This window comes from Podarcis bocagei, assembly GCF_964188305.1.
Source record: "Podarcis bocagei genome assembly, chromosome: 2".
Lineage (NCBI taxonomy): Eukaryota > Metazoa > Chordata > Lepidosauria > Squamata > Lacertidae > Podarcis > Podarcis bocagei.
The window spans coordinates 74537424-74554788 of NC_138126.1; the positions used below are offsets into that span (position 1 = coordinate 74537424).

Genomic DNA, 17365 nt, shown 5'->3' on the forward strand with positions numbered 1-17365 from the left:
TGAACCTATGCAGAATCCAGAGTATGCTGAATGAAGTCAGGAGCAATGTACTGGGAGTCGATGTTCAGATCATAAATTCACTTAATTTTTCTCAGAGAGCAAATGCATGTGAAAAGAGGTCCTACATTTTGATAGCAATATGGCTTTGAGTTGTTATTCACCTATTAGCATTTTTTCACTTTATTTATTAAATTATGTTTATAAAATTGTCATTTTAACAGAAAGACTGTCTAATATTTCATTCTAGCCCTTTCAGTTGGAAGAAACTTCTAGGATTACTAACTTGCATTTAAACCTTGTTTTGAACAGGCTGTAGATGATGGCCAATGAAGTCATATTTGGAGTATAACCATTGAAATAAGTAGACTTAAGTTCATTGATTTCAATGAGTCTGCTCTATGACTAGGATTGGATATCACACTGCAGTCTTAAATGACCATAATATATTCTCAGTACTGATTTTGTTGAAATCTACTTTGTAAGCAAAAGAATAGCAGTAGCCTTGACTATGCCTACTGTTACGCAGCCAGTAAGAGGAAAGAGAGAAATTGAAACTTGTAAAATGAAGGCCAGGGTGTCATTCAGTATGGCCCTCAGTCACTTTTGTCTCTATGTAGCTGCACTTCATGCACTGTAGTAATTATCATTTCTTTGAGGGTGGAGGTGAGGAACAAGTTCATAATACTGAGGACTGAATACTGCACTATGTCAGTGGATTAAATTTACTTCCTGATCTTACCATAGTCCAAGCACTTGAGCAATTTGGGTTCCATACAGCACATGGGTTTCAAAGGGAACAATGTTTCCATTCTTTACTAAGATGGAAGATAAATTATTGCTAAAACGTTAGTACTGCACTTTAGTTGTGAGTAACGGTGAAGCTTCCTGAGACTATCCTAGTATAACATGGGGAGAGCAGCAACTCCAGTACAGTGGTACCTTGGTTCTTGAACGGCTTGGCTCCCGAACAAATTGGAACCCAAATGCCACAAACCCGGAAGTAAGCGTTCCGGTTTTTTGGAACCCGAACATCTGATGTGGTTTCTGCTTGACTGCAGGAAGCTCCTGCAGCCAATCAGAAGCTGGGCCTTAATTTTCTGACGGTTTCGGGAGTCAAACGGACTCCCAGAACGGATTAAGTTTGAGAACCAATGTACCATTGTATTGCATTTGAAGCACATCTGGCTTCTCCCACTGAAACTGCCCACAGTGATTTTGAAGTCCTGTGTCCTGAACAAAATGGTTGGGCAAGCTGTCAGCTGAAGGTCCCATGTGTGGCGATTATGGGGTCAGGGCCTCATGTGAATCACACAAACAAGAGTCAATTTGTTACTTTGTTCCTGTGCTGTATTTATCACATCTGAGTTTCCAGGTGGTTGCTGCTGTTAAGTTTCTATACCTTATTCTGAGGATCACAGTGCAGTTTACAATACAAAAACACAGGTTTTTTTTAAATCACAAAAATAGATAATATAGTAAGAAAAACAATACCCCCACAGTATTATTAGAAATGCTGCTCAGATTCTCACGATTATATCAAGCAACAGGTGCATAGCTGCTCCCCCCCTTTTTTGGTGCAGATGGGAAAGAGGCTATTTGTAAAAAGACAAAACTACTGTAATTGCATGGTTAAGGAACAGAAGTCCAAAAAACAGCTGCAAAATATCAGTCCTGCAGGTTTATTATAAAAACTTTTGGCATGGTATTTAATAGCAGCATACTTGGTTTATAATAATAAATCTCAGCATACTTGGATTGCTATAAAAGAGCATGAATTGTGGCTTCAGTAGATAAGAAAATATCTTGCATATATTAAAAGGTAACCAATTTGATGTTAATTTTGCTGTAAAGCACTGAGCCGAGTTATCCAAAAGCAGCTTGCTCCATTTTCTTAATTCCAAGCAGTGGGATTTCCTTGAAAAACAGCCCTTACTATTGTTAATTGCTTGCTTCAGCTAAAGCTGCTATAAGGTTTGAACACAAAGGGACTCAACAAGTTTTCAGGTATATTTTATTACAGTCATCTTTTTGTGTGTGTACATACATACAATAGACATGTTTTAAGGAGGACTGTGTATATGGAATGTGCTGCTAGTTACAAGAAAGTTAGAAACATGCAAAACTGTCTATGTGATAATCGGTTATGTGTGTATAAACTCCATGAATATCCTGTATACAAACAGCAAATTCATTCTCTTGTGGATCCTTATATAGACAAAATGATAACCATGTAAGAGAGGAATTGGCAGCCTTGAGGTAACACCAAGGTTTTCAAAAGTGCAACCCCCCCAAAAAAAACAACAACCCTGAAACAGTACACTGAAGACTGTTTGCCCTGTGGCCATAGAATGCTGACTGATAGTAGTGGGGAATAGAATGGAATCTCTTGGAAGAGGCCAATAGCTGGCTGGCTAGAAGCCTGAACAAGAGCATACCACATTGAAATGTTTTGTTGCATTTTCCACATGTATGCCTTGAAAATGAGACTTGGGGTAAGGTTGGGGCTTGCCAAGGTAGTAGACATGCATACTACTACTACTACTAGGAATAATAATTTTTTATTTATTCCCTGCCCAGTGTGCCGTTAAAAGTAACCATTATGGCAACTATCAAGAATTAAATCCAGTCCCCAGTGGTCAGTTTGCCCACTACTGTACTTCCATTTTGGACTAACAATTTACATAATTTTGAGAACAGCAGAGGCTTATTAATTTTAAATGTCCATACATGGATCTGTGTTTTTAATTCACCCTTAGCAGAGTTAAAATGTCCTTGTAGAAATCCCTATTTTAAAATACTCAGTAGTAGATAGGTAGCCGTGTTGGTCTGCCATAGTCAAAATAAAAAAATTCCTTCCAGTAGCACCTTAAAGACCAACTAAGTTAGTTCTTGGTATGAGCTTTCGTGTGCATGCACACTTCTTCAGATATCTGAAGAAAGCTCATACCAAGAACTAACTTAGTTGGTCTTTAAGGTGCTACTGGAAGGAATTTTTTTATTTTAAAATACTCAGAAAACAAAGCTTCAGGAGGCAATATTGCTTGTTCAGGACATAATATTTACAGACGGGAGTGGCATGTGGAAATATTTTTTTCTGGAAGTCCTCAAATTAAAAGAGCTTGTTCTCTGTTATGTGATTTTACTTTGGATTGCACAGCTGTATGTTTCCTGCTGGAAACTGGCCCTTCCCTGGCAACTACTTGCTCCATAGATGCTCTACTGTATCCTAAACAGCATCCTGTCTGCACAGTGGTGGAGATACCTATAGGATGCCAGCAAACGGGACCTGATCAAGAAAGTGCTCTCCCTTGCAGTGGTTTCCAGCAGCGGGTGTTCAGAAGCATACAGGCTTTAACTGTGGAGGTAGAACATAGCCTGGTCCAGAACATAATGACAAGCCATGAAAGCTGTTATGGATGCTTTTTCTTTCAAATAAAAGTGAGCAGTCAACTTAATCGCACATTTTAAAAGTATGGTTAACATAGAGCTTGGCCTCCTGCTGTTGCTGTTTTGCGTTCTAGAGCTATTACATTTTGAGATCCCTGACTGATGGTAAATGCGTTTTATCCCAACCAGTGGAGTAGTTTTGTAACTTTTATTACTGTCCACGCTGTGTAGGTTGGCCCAAAAGGAAATGGGATCACTCTTACGCACAAATAGCCTTCGTTGTATACTATGCAACTAAATTTAGGGCGACTTGGCTTTTAAGTAAAACACAGCGCTGCGAATCGGATAATAGACTTCTTTATTTAGAAGCCCTGTTGAGTTTATTGGGATTGCAGATTTTCAGTATACAGTACTGTAACCCTGTTTACTCAGAAGTATATCTTTGGGAGACATTGTTGCCGGGTTCAAACTCCCCATCAACCCGACCCTAACCATTGGCCATGCCGGCTGGGACTGACGAGGGTTTGAGTTCAAAAGACAGCTGGCGGGTCGCAGGTTCGACTCCTCATATTCAAGGTTTGTCGCCTTACTTGCACTTTGTGTGCTCGAGGCGTTATACTTCTTTCTCACGCGTTCTCGGGACAATGTACGCGAGCGTGTGGCTCCGGCATAGCGTCTGAACTTAAAAACACCCAAGGTTGGGTCGGTGAATTTGCTGCCGGAGCATCCAGGGCAAGACGTCCGAACGCAATGCAGGGGAATAAGAATGATGAAGTCGAAAACGCTCGAGTAAGGGAGCTGGCGGAGCTCATTCACCTCAGAACACACCAGCCGGCGGGCAAATAGCAAGCGCGCGCAAAACGCAGTAATGTGCGCCCTAGACGTCCTTCCGCTGACTACGCGCGCCGCCGCCATTGTGAGGCGGCCGTTGCCATGAGATTGTTCCCGACGAAGGCAGCTTCAGCTTTTGCCTGAAGGACCCCCAGAGGCAGTAAACGACGTGTAGGTTAACCATCTCCTCCCCCTCTTACATAGGAGTGGTAGTTTGTGCTCTGCTCTCTCTGCCTCTCTCGCTCTCCCAGTTGGAAGAGGAGACAGGCAGGCCTTGAGGGGGAAGAGCAACATAATATATATATATATAGAGAAGGAGCGCCCCCTTTGTGTTTGCTGGTCTGCTTTAGTTCAGGCGCTGCATTAGACAGCTCCGTGCTCTGCGAGGGTGGGGGGCGGGCGGAGGCAGCTCCGAGGGGCCCTCGCTTCAATTCGGCCCCGCCCCGCCTTATCCTTATAAGACGCGACGGCCGCGAGCCGCCTTTAGTAGTCTCGCTGGTTTCAGTTGGGTGGCGTCGCAGAGGGAGGGGCCGAGAGCCGCTGCTGTTGCTGCCTCACGGTGAGTAAGGGCTAGGCCTGGCCTGCGTCTAGGCCTCGCTCCTTAGTTTGGGGGCGCTGGGGAGTTGAGGCAGGAAGCCGCGGAAGGGAAAAAAGGGAGAGAAGTTAGCAGGCGGGATTGGAAGGCCGCAGCGGAGGGAAGGGCTGAGGGACTTTATTTGCAGGTGGTTGCTAAGGGAGCGGTCTCTTCTCCTCCTCCTCCTCCTTGCTAAGGGGTGTCTCCGCCACCTGCTCCTCCAGCAGCGGGATTGGAGATTGCTGTGGAAGAAGAGAAGGTAACCCGTAAATTGCCTGGGGACAAGCACCCCCCCACGGCACTTATTTATGCGTCCTACATCTCTGAAGCCAATAAAACAAGCTCTTTTTATCACTCTTTTTCGCCTCTTCTCTCTCCCCCTCCCCCATTTTTAATGTTCGTGCACAATAAAGCATTAACAAAAGAAGGCGGTTTCGTGTGTTGTATTTCCGGAATAGTTCATGTAGGGGCATGAACTATTCTCTCCCCCCCCCCCATGTAGACTTGTATCCCCTCCGCTGTATGCGAGTACTCGAGAGAAGGGTGGAAATGGGATTTTTTTTGTGTGTGTGTGTCTGTTGTATATGTAGAACTCGCTCCACCGTTTTGCTTGGTTACCCTACCAACAAGTAATGGCGTTATAAACAATATTCCCTCTTACTCCTTTTTTAAATAAAAAGCCTTGAGATTGGGAGTTTAAAAATGATCAGTAACATAAATTGTGTTTCGGTAGACTGATCCGCTAGCTAGGATTAATCACTGTTTACAACCGTTTAGGTATAAAGCCCCCCCCCCATTGAATCTTCTGTTAAATGCAGGGTCAGACTGCTAGTCTGTAAAGAGAAGCTTTTAGAATTTTTGTTTGACAAAGTTATCCTGTGGAAAAGGCCAGGGGGAGCACTTAGTGTGATAGTCTGAGCTCTGAGGCATTGCTCTCCACTACTTCTGACTGCGTACTTTGTAGCAGACGCATACTAAAATATCAGTATAAATTAGTTGTTTTCCAACCCGTTGTACACAAAGCCACAAAAATCAGTTTTTGCATGGTTTCTCTATTGTAACTAGAATTATAGTTAAATAGCTGAAATGGAGAACTGGGAAGAATAACAAAGTTGAGAGAATAATATGCAGTGTCTTTGGTAACCTTGCATTTTGGTAGAAATCAAGGAAAACAACTATTCAAAGATAGTGTAATTATATATCATGTCTTATGGCATAAAACCAAACACTTAATGACAAATTGCTTGTTTGCCCCAACAATTCTCCGCTACTCTGTATTTTTTTTTTTACTGTGCAGTGTACAGTAGTCAGTTGCTAGTCAAGAGCCATACAAAATACTGTCATTCTTTAAAAAAATGTTTCTAATAAACTAGAGCAGCTAAAAGGGCACATTAGAAAATAGACTTGGTAGTAGTAGTCAAACCAAATTGATGATGCAGCTTCCTGTAACATGATTCACTGTGTATATATGCATACATTGATCTTGAAATTAAAACTTAGCTTGGCCTAGCCTAAAAAGTTTTTTGAAGGGTTATCTTTTAAATATATATTTTCTTCAGGCATACATAGTGTTGCAAAAGTGTATACTCTTGTTTTCTGTCATTAAATTGCTTAGTGTGTTTGTATGTGACACATTTACATTTAAAAGAAGCACAAGACCCTAATGTTCATATTTTGGAACTCAAAATCTGATGAAGGTATCTTAATATTCTGGTAATAAACTATGGAAGATAAGCAGCTGGAAAAGATTGTGTGCCATTTAATTTCAGTTTGTGATGCACTTGGCATGTACTCAATGTTATGCAGTGGCTAAGTTGATTGCTGCCAAGATCAGCAGTACTGAGAAGGTACAGTAAACCTATAGAATGGGAGGTTAATGCTGTATGGAGCAGATTTTGGATCTGTGGACTATTAGCCTCCCTCAAGGAAAAAACGCACTGTGCACCAATGCAATTGTATGAGATGAAGGAAATCTTGTCTGCCGTTCTTTCCCCAGAGTCCAATTCTAAAACTGGATTTGCTTGCTATATCAATATCTATGAGTCAGCTTTCTGTGAGAGATTTTACAAGAAGTGGCTACTAAAGGGTGGTGAGGTTCTTTAAAAATGTGCTTACCTAGCTGGTAAACGCACAACTTACTGTACTTTGGGGATAGAGTTTATTTCCAGTAATTTGTCAACAAAATACTGTTAATGATATTTCTGATGCTGCATACCGTATTTTTCGCCCTATAGGACGCACTTTTCCCCCTCCAAAAATGAAGGGGAATTCTGGGTGCGTCCTATGGGGCGAATGCAGGCTTTCGCTGAAGCTTGGAGAGCGAGAGGGGTCGGTGTGCACCGACCCCTCTCGCTCTCCAGGCTTCAGGAATACATCCGCAGCCTAGGCAGCCCTGCGGGAGGTCCCGCAGGGATGTCTAGGCTACAGATAGCAGCCTGCTTCCCGGAGCGACGGGCGCCCTGAAAGCAGAGCGCCCGGCGCTTCGGGAACACCTATGCAGCCTACGCAGCCCTGCGGGAGTTACCCGCAGGGCTCCCCACGCTGCGGATAGCAGCCTGCCGCCCGGTGGGCGGGGCGCCCTGAAGCAGAGCGCCCCGCGTGCCGGACAGACATCCGCAGCGTGGGGAGCCCTGCAGGAGTTCCCCGCAGGGCTCCCCACGCTGCGGATAGCAGCCTGCCGCCCGGTGGGTGGGGCGCCCTGAAACAGAGCGCCCCTCGCGCCAGGCAGACATCGGCCAGCCCCACAAGCTTGGGGGACAGCAGGGAGGCGCTGCGCCGCCATCCCACTGTTCCTCGACTGGGTTCGGTTTCCCCGACCTGCTTTTGGGGGGGAAATAAAGGGGAAAATTTCCCTTTATTCCCCCCCCCAAAACTAGGTGCGTCCTATGGGACGGAGTGTCCTATGGGACGAAAAATACGGTAGTAAAAATAATAGCCTGTGATTCTTGCAACTGGGTTTTTCCAGAAGTCAATTTGAAAGTCAGAAAGGTTAAAACATGGTGACTTTTTGTGAACGCGGTTACTTGGTATCTAGCAACTTTGCAGTTTTCACTTCGTTATAAAAATGAAAGCTTTCTCTTTCCACTGGGTGCTAAAAGCAAAAATGCATTAAGCAGTTGTTTGAAAGTGCAGCATCATATGTTGGAAACTTGCCTAGAACATAGTCTAGAGATAACAGAAGTCAGGAGGACACTGGCTGAGATTCAAGTTTTGGTGAGGTACGCAAGCAGTTCTCCAAATTTGTGACTGAACATGTATTTTAAAAAATAAAAGTGGTGTACAAACAGGTCAGGTTCAATGAAAGCAATTTCATACTGCACTTTCTATCCAAATGTAACTTGAGATCCCGATTAAACGATACTTTCAATACTTGATTAAATCACCTACTTAGTATTGCATATTCTGGCAACTGAGAAGACATTTTTTAAAAACCAAATGTTGATCTACTGCAAGGGCAAAAGGTGAGCTGCAACCAGTTCAAATTTCTTTATAGCCGTTAATGTGTGTGGTGATCTTAGCAATCCATTACTTCTGGTCAGCTCCCATACAGAGACAAAATTTATTTCCCTTTCCGTGTAATCTTATTTTTCAGTAGAAGATGCACTGTGTAACAAAACTGTCCTATAAACAAATTATTTTATTATTAAATTTGTATACCACCTCATTCAAAGATCTGCCCTTTGCAGCATAAAAATAATTTTGTAGCTTTTTATTATTTAAAATGTAGCTAACATTAACTATATTTTTCCACCATAGATGCCTTCAATTAAACTGCAGAGTTCTGATGGAGAAATATTTGAGGTTGACGTTGAAATTGCAAAGCAGTCTGTAACCATCAAGACAATGTTGGAAGGTAAGGGAAGTATGAAGATATGTAACTTGGAATAGTGGTCTGAAGATGGTTGCTGCATACCAGGAATAGATTAATTCTTAGCTTAACATGAAGTAACTATGGGAATCATACCTGGAAATCTTGAGATACATAAAGGTAAATCTATTTAGGCCATACAATATTCCAGCCACTGTGCATTGTGCACATGAGTGCAACTAACACTTTTTTTCTTTTCCCACAAGTGCTATATAGAAAGTCCCTCGGGGGTTTCATGCTGGAGGTGGGTGTGACCAATATGAATACATACAGCACCTCCCTATGCACACAGACTTTCACTGCATATAACAGCCCCCACTCAGAGCACATTCACTTACCACACATGCAGGTGCACAGCTCCCTTCTCTCTCACACCCTTCACTCACTCCTTTTGTCTTTCTGAAGATAATAGACAGTTTCCTCATTTCCTTGCTATTATACAGATGATAGGAAAGTCCGTCTCTTGATTTCTGTGGTGGGTCACTGAAGAGTAAAAGTGCAATGGCTTTAAAGTCTGAGCAGTTTCTTGTACGATTTTGAAGTAAAAGAGCTGTTCGCAGGCTACCACATTAGTCATGGCTACCATGAAACGGCAGTCACTTACCTTCCACCTTCAGGGCACTCGAAGCAAATGTGGCCATTTGGTTGGATTCTTCAACTTCTAAACAGAGCTTTTGAATGCAGACTTCTGTTTATGCATTGGTTCAAAAGCTGTTATGAAGATGGGTGACGTATGTTTCAGCTAAATTCTTAAAGGGATTCCCACATGCAGTAAAATATGCAATTAAACCTTACTAATCGTTCAGAGGCAATCTTCTATGTCAAATTAGATTGATTGAACTAGGGAGCGGATCTTCAAAGGAATGGAAAAACAGTTATAGGAATACGAGACATTAAAACTGTCCTGATAGAGCTTGAGGAGGATCATGTTTTTAGCCAGGACTGGAACTGTATATGTACGCAGGAGTGTATCTTGGAGGTATTTCAAAGCTCAGCATGGCATATTTTTCAACACTTAATAACAAAGCTTTTGTTTAGGACGTAGTGGATGTTCACCGTGCCTGTTCCTGTTATGGCTGAGGCTTTGTAAAGTGATAGTATATATTTGAGTGGGTAGCTAGAATTGTGAGCTGGAAGCAATTAAATTTTGCAGGATGAAAGCTTAATTCTGACTGCCAGCAAATTAAAAGGGAGCCATGGAACTTAACCATATGGCCTTTATGTAAAGTGAATGTTTATAATCCTTTGAAACGGAATCAACAGTCTTACGGACTGTTTCCCAATATTTTCTTGTAGCTCTGTTTTTATTTCTGAGTTTTTGGTATTTTTCATATAGAATTTGTATTTTTATATTTCCTCATTGCTGCTAGGTATGTTAGCCCATACAAAGGTACATATCAGAATATGCTAGTAAGACCTGAGCATCTTGCTATTTCAACATAGTTTTCAAGAGATGCATTCCACTTAACTGGTGGTTTTTTGTGACTCATAAGGGGGAAAGAGCTGGTGTTGGCCGGATAATCTTGGTAATAGGGTAACTAAAAAACATAGGAAATGTGTTAAAAAATTTCTAAAGTGTTCTTGAAAGCCCCTGAGCCCCTGAGTTGGCACTGCTGTACCAACATTAATGCCTTGTTATTTTTGCTGCTATTTTAGGGCAGTACACAGTTGCTGTAAAACAGATAAATCCATCAAGTAATGGCGCAGCTTAACATCTGTCTTTTAATAATCAGTGGTTCACATTGATCTATTACTTCTTAAGCTCTTAATCTAACCAAATGCTTATGACCTGCTATCTGAAGTTACCACAAAATTGAACATGTGGGCTCCCCCCCCCCCAAGATCATGCTCATGTGATTATCTTCTAGATTTTAGATTGCATTAATCATGATTGGGACATTGTGTCAGCCATTGCTCCATGTGCTTAAAAATGTTTGGTTTGACTCAGTAGAGCATAAAGATGCTGCATGTGTATCCATGTTGATGTGAGTTTTGAGACGTGTTTAGATAATTACAAGCATCTTGGAAAACTTTAAAAAAAATTATTTACTTCCTAGCAGTCAGTTCTCTGTTAAGTTCTAATATGGCAATTATGCATTGATAAAAGTACTTCACAAGCTAAACAGCAGCTCTGATTTTACCAAAGGCCATGCCATATTTCCTGAAGTGGAAACTGTTAATGGGGGTGGGGGGGGAGGGCCCATACTCTGAATGAAGTACAGTATTGGGTTCATTGGTATAGATAAGAGCTTTAAGAGGTACTTCTGTATTGGCTACTATGCACAAATGGAAAGAGCAACAGAAGGCTGAGGTTCTTCTTTTGTGCACAGCTCATTTTATGTTATGAAAGGGGAGTGAACATGGAGGAAGGGCTTAAAGGGCTATTTGTACGAGTGCTGATTTGCCTGGGGAAAATCAGTCTTTTTGTGGTTGGAGTGCTTAGGATCAGGGCCTTAGGTTGTGAATCAGAAACTAGACCAAATGGAATCCTTGGGGCTCCTTACAGTTTATGCAGTATGTTATCCTTGTGGTGGTGAATCTTCACACAGTCCATGTGTGCTAGGAGCTGGGGAAGGAGAGGCAGATCAGAACAGAGGAACATATATTTTTTTTTACAGTCTGATGATATACATTCTTGTAAGTAAGTTCCATGGAGTCCTTCCATGTGGATTTACTTCTGTGTTGTGGGTACAGGTTGATGCATTTATTGGTATTATACACATACATTGACTCTTTCTGCCTGGGAGTCGAAGAAGCAGAAGTTCATGTTCACCAGTTGGTCTGTTAGTGTCAACTGCGAAGGACCTTCGTAAACCCACTGTTTCTTGCTAAGGTAGCAACGTCTGTCAACATGGCTGCTGCAGCAGCAATAGACAAAATGGCTTATTGGCTGAGGACTGTGTGAATTCCATGAGTGAGGAAGTAGAATAGAAGACAAGGTTCTTCCTTTCCCTACCAGACAAAACACAAGATAGTGGCAAAGGTAAACAACTTAAGACTGCAGTTCTGTGCACATTGAACTAGAATGCTTGCTTCATATATGCATATGATCAGACTATGGGGAATTTACCAGCCAAAATATCAGCTGCAGGTCTCTCAAATTACTAGTCAAGTAAGTCAGCATTTCCATCAGTTGCTTAGAGAGAGTGTGAATATTAATTTCTTGGAAATCTTCAAGAAAAGATTAGATGGCCTGACCATCTGTTTTAATACTTCAGCTAGGAATATGTCCTCCCTTGAGCAGGAGTTAGGCAATATGGCTAGCATTACTTCTAACAAAATCAGTCTTGAATACAAATAGAATCAATTTATTAATAATTTGCACTGTGTAGCCTGTGCATTTTGCATAAGCTACATGTTGGAAAAGAGTATATTTTAGTAAAGAACAGGATCTGAATGTACCTATATTGCAGTAGAAGGTGCCCTTTAAGAAATGTAGGGGTTCTGGCTATGTAAATTGTCTTTTTTTCTATTTTCAGATTTGGGAATGGATGATGAAGGGGATGATGATCCTGTCCCTCTTCCAAACGTTAATGCAGCTATATTAAAAAAGGTAATGTTGAACATGATTTTTGTTTTGGTAACATGAGCTTTCAGACTCAACCTTGTTGTATGCAGTATAGCCATCTTTTCTGAAAATGGTTCTTCTATTGTGAGAAGTATATCCAGTACTGGGAAAATTAAGTTATATTTTTATTTGGGATAATATAATACTACATTCAGGTAGCGCATCCATTTTTATTACAGTAGTTTTATGGAGCATACACACAACCTTTTAGTTGCTATATGTGGTTTAACTGTTCATTTTACATTTCTGTGTCATTCTAAGCAGCCTTACTTGTTGCCGTCTTCCCTATACATGATAGAGTCTATATTTGCATTATTTATAAGTTCTGTGTGAGCAACCTCATATAATTCCAGTTGCATGGAGGGAGGAAGAAGGGCAATTCTTGCTGATCCCACCCCCTCTGTTACCTGTCTTTTACTCAGTTATACTACATACCACATTTTGGAGGGCAAAGCCTGAAGCAGGAAGCCTCTGCTTCTTCTGGGTAGAGTTTCCTGTGCAGTTTTGAATATTAGAGCTCTGCTGGATCAGGCCAGTGGCCTGCATAGTTCAACATCTGGTTCTCAACAGTAGCCAGCCAGATGCCCAGACAGGACCCGAGTACAACAGTGCTTATTTGTGATTCCATGCAAATTTTATTCAGAGGCATACTATCTCTGACAGTGGAGGTAGAAAATAGCCATTGTGGCCTTATCATACATTTAATTTGTCAAATCCTGTTTTAAAAGCCTTTCAAATTGCTAGCTATCACTTCATATTGTGAAGGTGAATTGTGTAGCATAACTGTGTGCTGTGTAAATATATATAGTGGTACCTTGGTTTACGAACTTAATCCGTTCCGGACGTCCGTTCTTAAACCAAAGTGTTCTTAAACCAAGGCGTGCTTTCCCATAGCAGTGGGGGGGACTCAATTTACAAATGGAACACGCACAACAGAAAGCGAAACATGTTCTGCTTCCAAGGCAAAGTTCACAAACCAAAACACCTACTTCTGGATTTGCAGCATTCTTAATCCAAGTTGTTCATAAACTAAGCTGTTCTTAAACCAAGGTACCACTGTACTTTATTTTGTCTGGTCCGGATCTTCAAGCATACAGCTTCACTGAATTGCCCCTATTACTAGTAATATGAGAGAGAAAAACTTTTCCCTGCCCACTTTCTCCATACCATGTCTGTCATGTCTCCCCTCCCTTTACCTAACCTTTTCTCTAAACTAAAAAGCCACACAAGTTCCAACCTTTCCTCATAGGGGAGTTAATCCAGCCCCTTCATAATTTTGTTTGCCTTTTTTTGAACCATTTCCAGCTCGACAGTACCCTTTTTTTTTGAGGTGAGGTGACTAGAACTGTACACAATGTTCCAGATGAGGTTGCATCATAGATTTGTATAACAGCATTATGATATTGACTCTTTAAGCATGTATAAATGTTTTAGGATTTAACTGGTTTCAGATAAGGCAGCATTTGTGAGCCAGTCTTCTCAAATTTTCATTCTGTTTGACTTATTTGTTGCTTCTTCCCACTTAATCTTTACAGTAGTTCTGTCAGTTTGAAAGTACTTAATTGGCATCACAAGATTGAAATGTGAGAAAGCAGTTCAGTATTAAGTGTGTGAAATCTTGTTTACAGCATTTGCAGACTGTGTTTTGAGATTATGCTACTGTCAGTTCTTCCCCCCGAAAGGTTTGTATTGAGATAATTATGAGCAGCTGGTGGTATGCTTAAAAATGGCAGGATGTTTAGTTTAAATTAGTAAAATTTCCAGAAAAGAAGAATGTTTTAACAGTTCTGTGTTATTGTATTAAGTAGTGGCTGTGCAAAAAGATCTCTGAGCACTGATAAAACTAATTTGCTTGAAGTTTTAAGAGCAAATATTTATTTTAGACTAAATAAACAAGTATGAAGATCTTTCATAAGCTACTTTACTCTAATTCCTTAAGGTGATCCAGTGGTGCACCCACCATAAAGATGACCCACCTCCCCCTGAGGATGATGAAAACAAAGAGAAACGAACAGATGACATCCCTGTGTGGGACCAAGAATTTCTTAAAGTAGACCAAGGAACTCTCTTTGAACTTATCCTGGTAGGTTGGTTTTGTATATTCAGGTGGTGCCAGGTGTTGTTGTAATGAACTTTGTAGATCAATGGAATATTATATGGTATTATAGAAATTTCTAATACGTTTTGTTTTGGAGAAGTGAGAGCCACCATGTGTTTGCTGGGTCCTTGTCCTTCCTGGCTTATAAGAGTAGCCAGGTGGGAGGAATTGCTGAGTGGGTAAGGGAAAGGTGAACAACTCTTCAGCAAGATGAAGTTTCAACCTGCCTAAGTAGTAAGACCTTTGCTGAAAAAGCCCACTGTGATCCATAACTTAGTTACATCCCATTTATATCAAGCTTTCTGTGGGTGTGCCATTGCACAGTTTTTCGAAACTTCTGCAGTTCAGAATGCTGACCAGAGCTGGTTACAGGAAGAACAGAAATTCCTTATGTCAACAGTTCCACTGACTACTGGTTTGTTTCTGGGCACATTTCAAAGTGCTCATTATGACCTATAAAGCCCAATAAAGCTTGTGTCCAGGCTATCTCCCTCTATAAGCCTGCCTGGGTTTGATCTTCAGGGGAAACCTTTATTTTGGTCCTGCATGCATAATAAAGTCGCACTTCAGCAAGTGAACATTACTTCAAGCATACATGTAAACTAGACGCCTGCAACTAAAGGACACGGCCAAATTTTTGTTGCTGAATCCATAAATGAAATGAAGTGGCATCTATGACAATACTTGTATGAGTAGGACTCTGTTTTCTTGCTCCTAGGGCCTTTCAAAGTAAACTAGCTGACAAAGTAAACTAGCTGACTGCTATGGCATAAATGTTTAGATTTGGTGTATTATAGATGCATTCTCCATAACTAAATGACCATGTGTTCTGAAAATGCTTAATTCAGAGGCGGGGAACTTGAGACCCTTCAGATGTTGTTGGACTATGCCTCCCACATTTCCAGGCCAATGCGGTCAGTAGTCTAGAGTGATTGAAGTTATGAATGGGACATCCTGATGGGACGGTGTGTCTCTGGTCTAGAAAACAATGCACTGACTGCCAGTGAGCTACCAAGCCCAATTCAAGGTGACAGGCTGGCTTAGAAGGCCCTAATCTGAATCTGATTGGGACTCAAGTAGCTAAAAATGCATCTCCCCAGTATCAACCATCTTGAACCTTATGATTGACATGTTGCTGCTGCTAGATGAGCACTGACCTGTGGCGGCCTTCTTGGTAACTGTTCTTCAATGCCCTCCTTGGTGAATTGTTTCTTCCTCATTATTAATATTCAAGAGGAATTTAAAAACATTTATGTTCACCTGGGCATTTGATAGCTGAAAGACAATTTGCGGCAACCTTGAAATTAATAGCTGTGATATGTGACTGTTCTTAAGATGTTTGATATATTTTTAATTTCTTAAAATTGTATCATTTTGCTGTTTTATTATTTGCCTCCCTAGGCTCCTTGAGTGGAAGGGCAAGATAGAGTTTTAATTGATAACAGTTCAGCACCTGGGGTCCCCCGCCTGGCTTAATTGATGGTCCTTGTAAATGCTAAACAAAAAAGTATCAATAAAGTTATCTTGATTAAACAAAAAACAAAAAACCAGACATCTTACTATAATATCATGCAAATAAGTAAATTACAATGAAATAGGAAATGTCTTTGTTATTGGCTGTTACTTTATATAAATGAAAACCTGCTGGTATAGTATATTTTGGTGGTATTGCATTGAGCACAAGACATTAAATTGGTCTTTTTCCCCTAAAGGCTGCAAACTACTTAGATATCAAAGGCTTACTTGATGTGACGTGCAAGACAGTTGCAAATATGATTAAGGGAAAAACACCAGAAGAAATCCGCAAGACCTTCAATATCAAGAATGACTTCACTGAAGAAGAAGAAGCCCAGGTATGCCATAGTTTCTACCTTGGATTTAGTTGCTCTGCATAAAACAGGATCTGTACTACTCATTTTTTCTTAGTCCTTTGAAGATACATGATCTCATCGGTTGAGCAACAAATCACTGGTGCTGGACTCTGTGTGACATTCTATCCCAATTATTGTAGTCTCACTTAGGATTCTGGGTCTTTGTCATAATGATCCTCACAAAGATAAAGTACTTGCTCAAAGCTTGTTATGTGAAGCTAAGAGGTGCCATATGAGAGACATGCCATGCATGTAAGTTTTCCTTCACACTTTTGTATGGTGCTCCTCCTGCCCACATGCCTGATAAGCCTGTATGGAAATAGCCTCAATAGAAAATAAATACCATTCCCTTGGTTTCAGACATGAGTACCATTTCCTTTGCTTTGCACACTTTCAGAATCCTTAAGTAATGTAATAAAAGCTGTCTTGATTTTTAGGTACGCAAAGAAAACCAGTGGTGTGAAGAAAAGTGAAGTCTTGTGCCTGACAACTGACACTGTAAGGATCGTTCCAAATACCAGTTGCACTGCTCTGTTTATAACTGTTAATATTAGACAAATGCAGCAGCAAATGAAGTTGTTCTTGTAGGGTGGTGTTCTCTTTGCATGTGTAATATTTGAATATAGATTTAAATCCTTTTGGCTGAGTTTCTACCAGTGTAATCCAATGTCCCCATACTTTTCCTCTGATACCAATAAAACTAAACTAAGTGTGGACTCCGTATGGCAATTCGCACCGCAAGCTAGCCTTTCCATGCTTTTAAATGTGTCACTGTATCATTTAAAATATATAGGATGTCAGAAATTCAGCAACCTCTGGCACTGTAAATAAAATCAATTGCAAAAGTTTTCTGAAACAGAATTAATGAAGCCTGTTTTCATTCACATCCTAATGGCTTCTTAGAACAACGGGAAGTCTTGAAAACCCTGTTGCAGTAATTGTTTCTTCAGTTCTACACCTTTCTTTGTTGGGGACAGGTGACAACTGCCACAAACCATGTTGGTTTTGTTAGCTAAGGGTCAGTTCTCTAGAGGCGTAATGTAGAACTGATTTAGGCAGTTAGAGGTAGACAGTTAAGCCCATTTTTGGCAGATAACAAAGATCATGCTTCTTTCTGGAAATCACAGTTTAGTTGCTTAGTCCCCCGAACTAGCAGATTAAATCCCAC

The 17365-nt window shown here is 41.0% G+C and overlaps 1 protein-coding gene and 1 long non-coding RNA gene across 3 annotated transcripts; one reads left to right on the forward strand and one right to left on the reverse strand.

Annotated features, from left to right (window-relative positions):
- Positions 1-3728: 3728 nt before the first annotated feature.
- On the reverse strand, positions 3729-4475 carry LOC308582503. The gene is made up of 2 exons (XR_014005712.1): positions 3984-4475; positions 3729-3928 (listed from the first exon to the last, which is right to left on the reverse strand). It is a non-coding gene; the product is annotated as an uncharacterized lncRNA (long non-coding RNA).
- A 149-nt stretch (positions 4476-4624) lies between these two features.
- On the forward strand, positions 4625-17058 carry SKP1 (S-phase kinase associated protein 1). 2 transcript variants are annotated; one of them, XM_081185701.1, is made up of 6 exons: positions 4625-4777; positions 8549-8645; positions 12140-12213; positions 14168-14311; positions 16039-16179; positions 16635-17058. In XM_081185701.1, exons 2-6 carry the CDS (start codon positions 8549-8551, stop codon positions 16668-16670), a joined length of 492 nt encoding a protein of 163 aa, XP_081041827.1. In that variant the 5' UTR covers positions 4625-4777; the 3' UTR covers positions 16671-17058. The 2 variants fall into 2 exon arrangements, with proteins under 2 accessions (XP_081041827.1, XP_081041828.1); XM_081185702.1 differs by lacking the exon at positions 4625-4777 and adding an exon at positions 4877-5051.
- Positions 17059-17365: the final 307 nt, after the last annotated feature.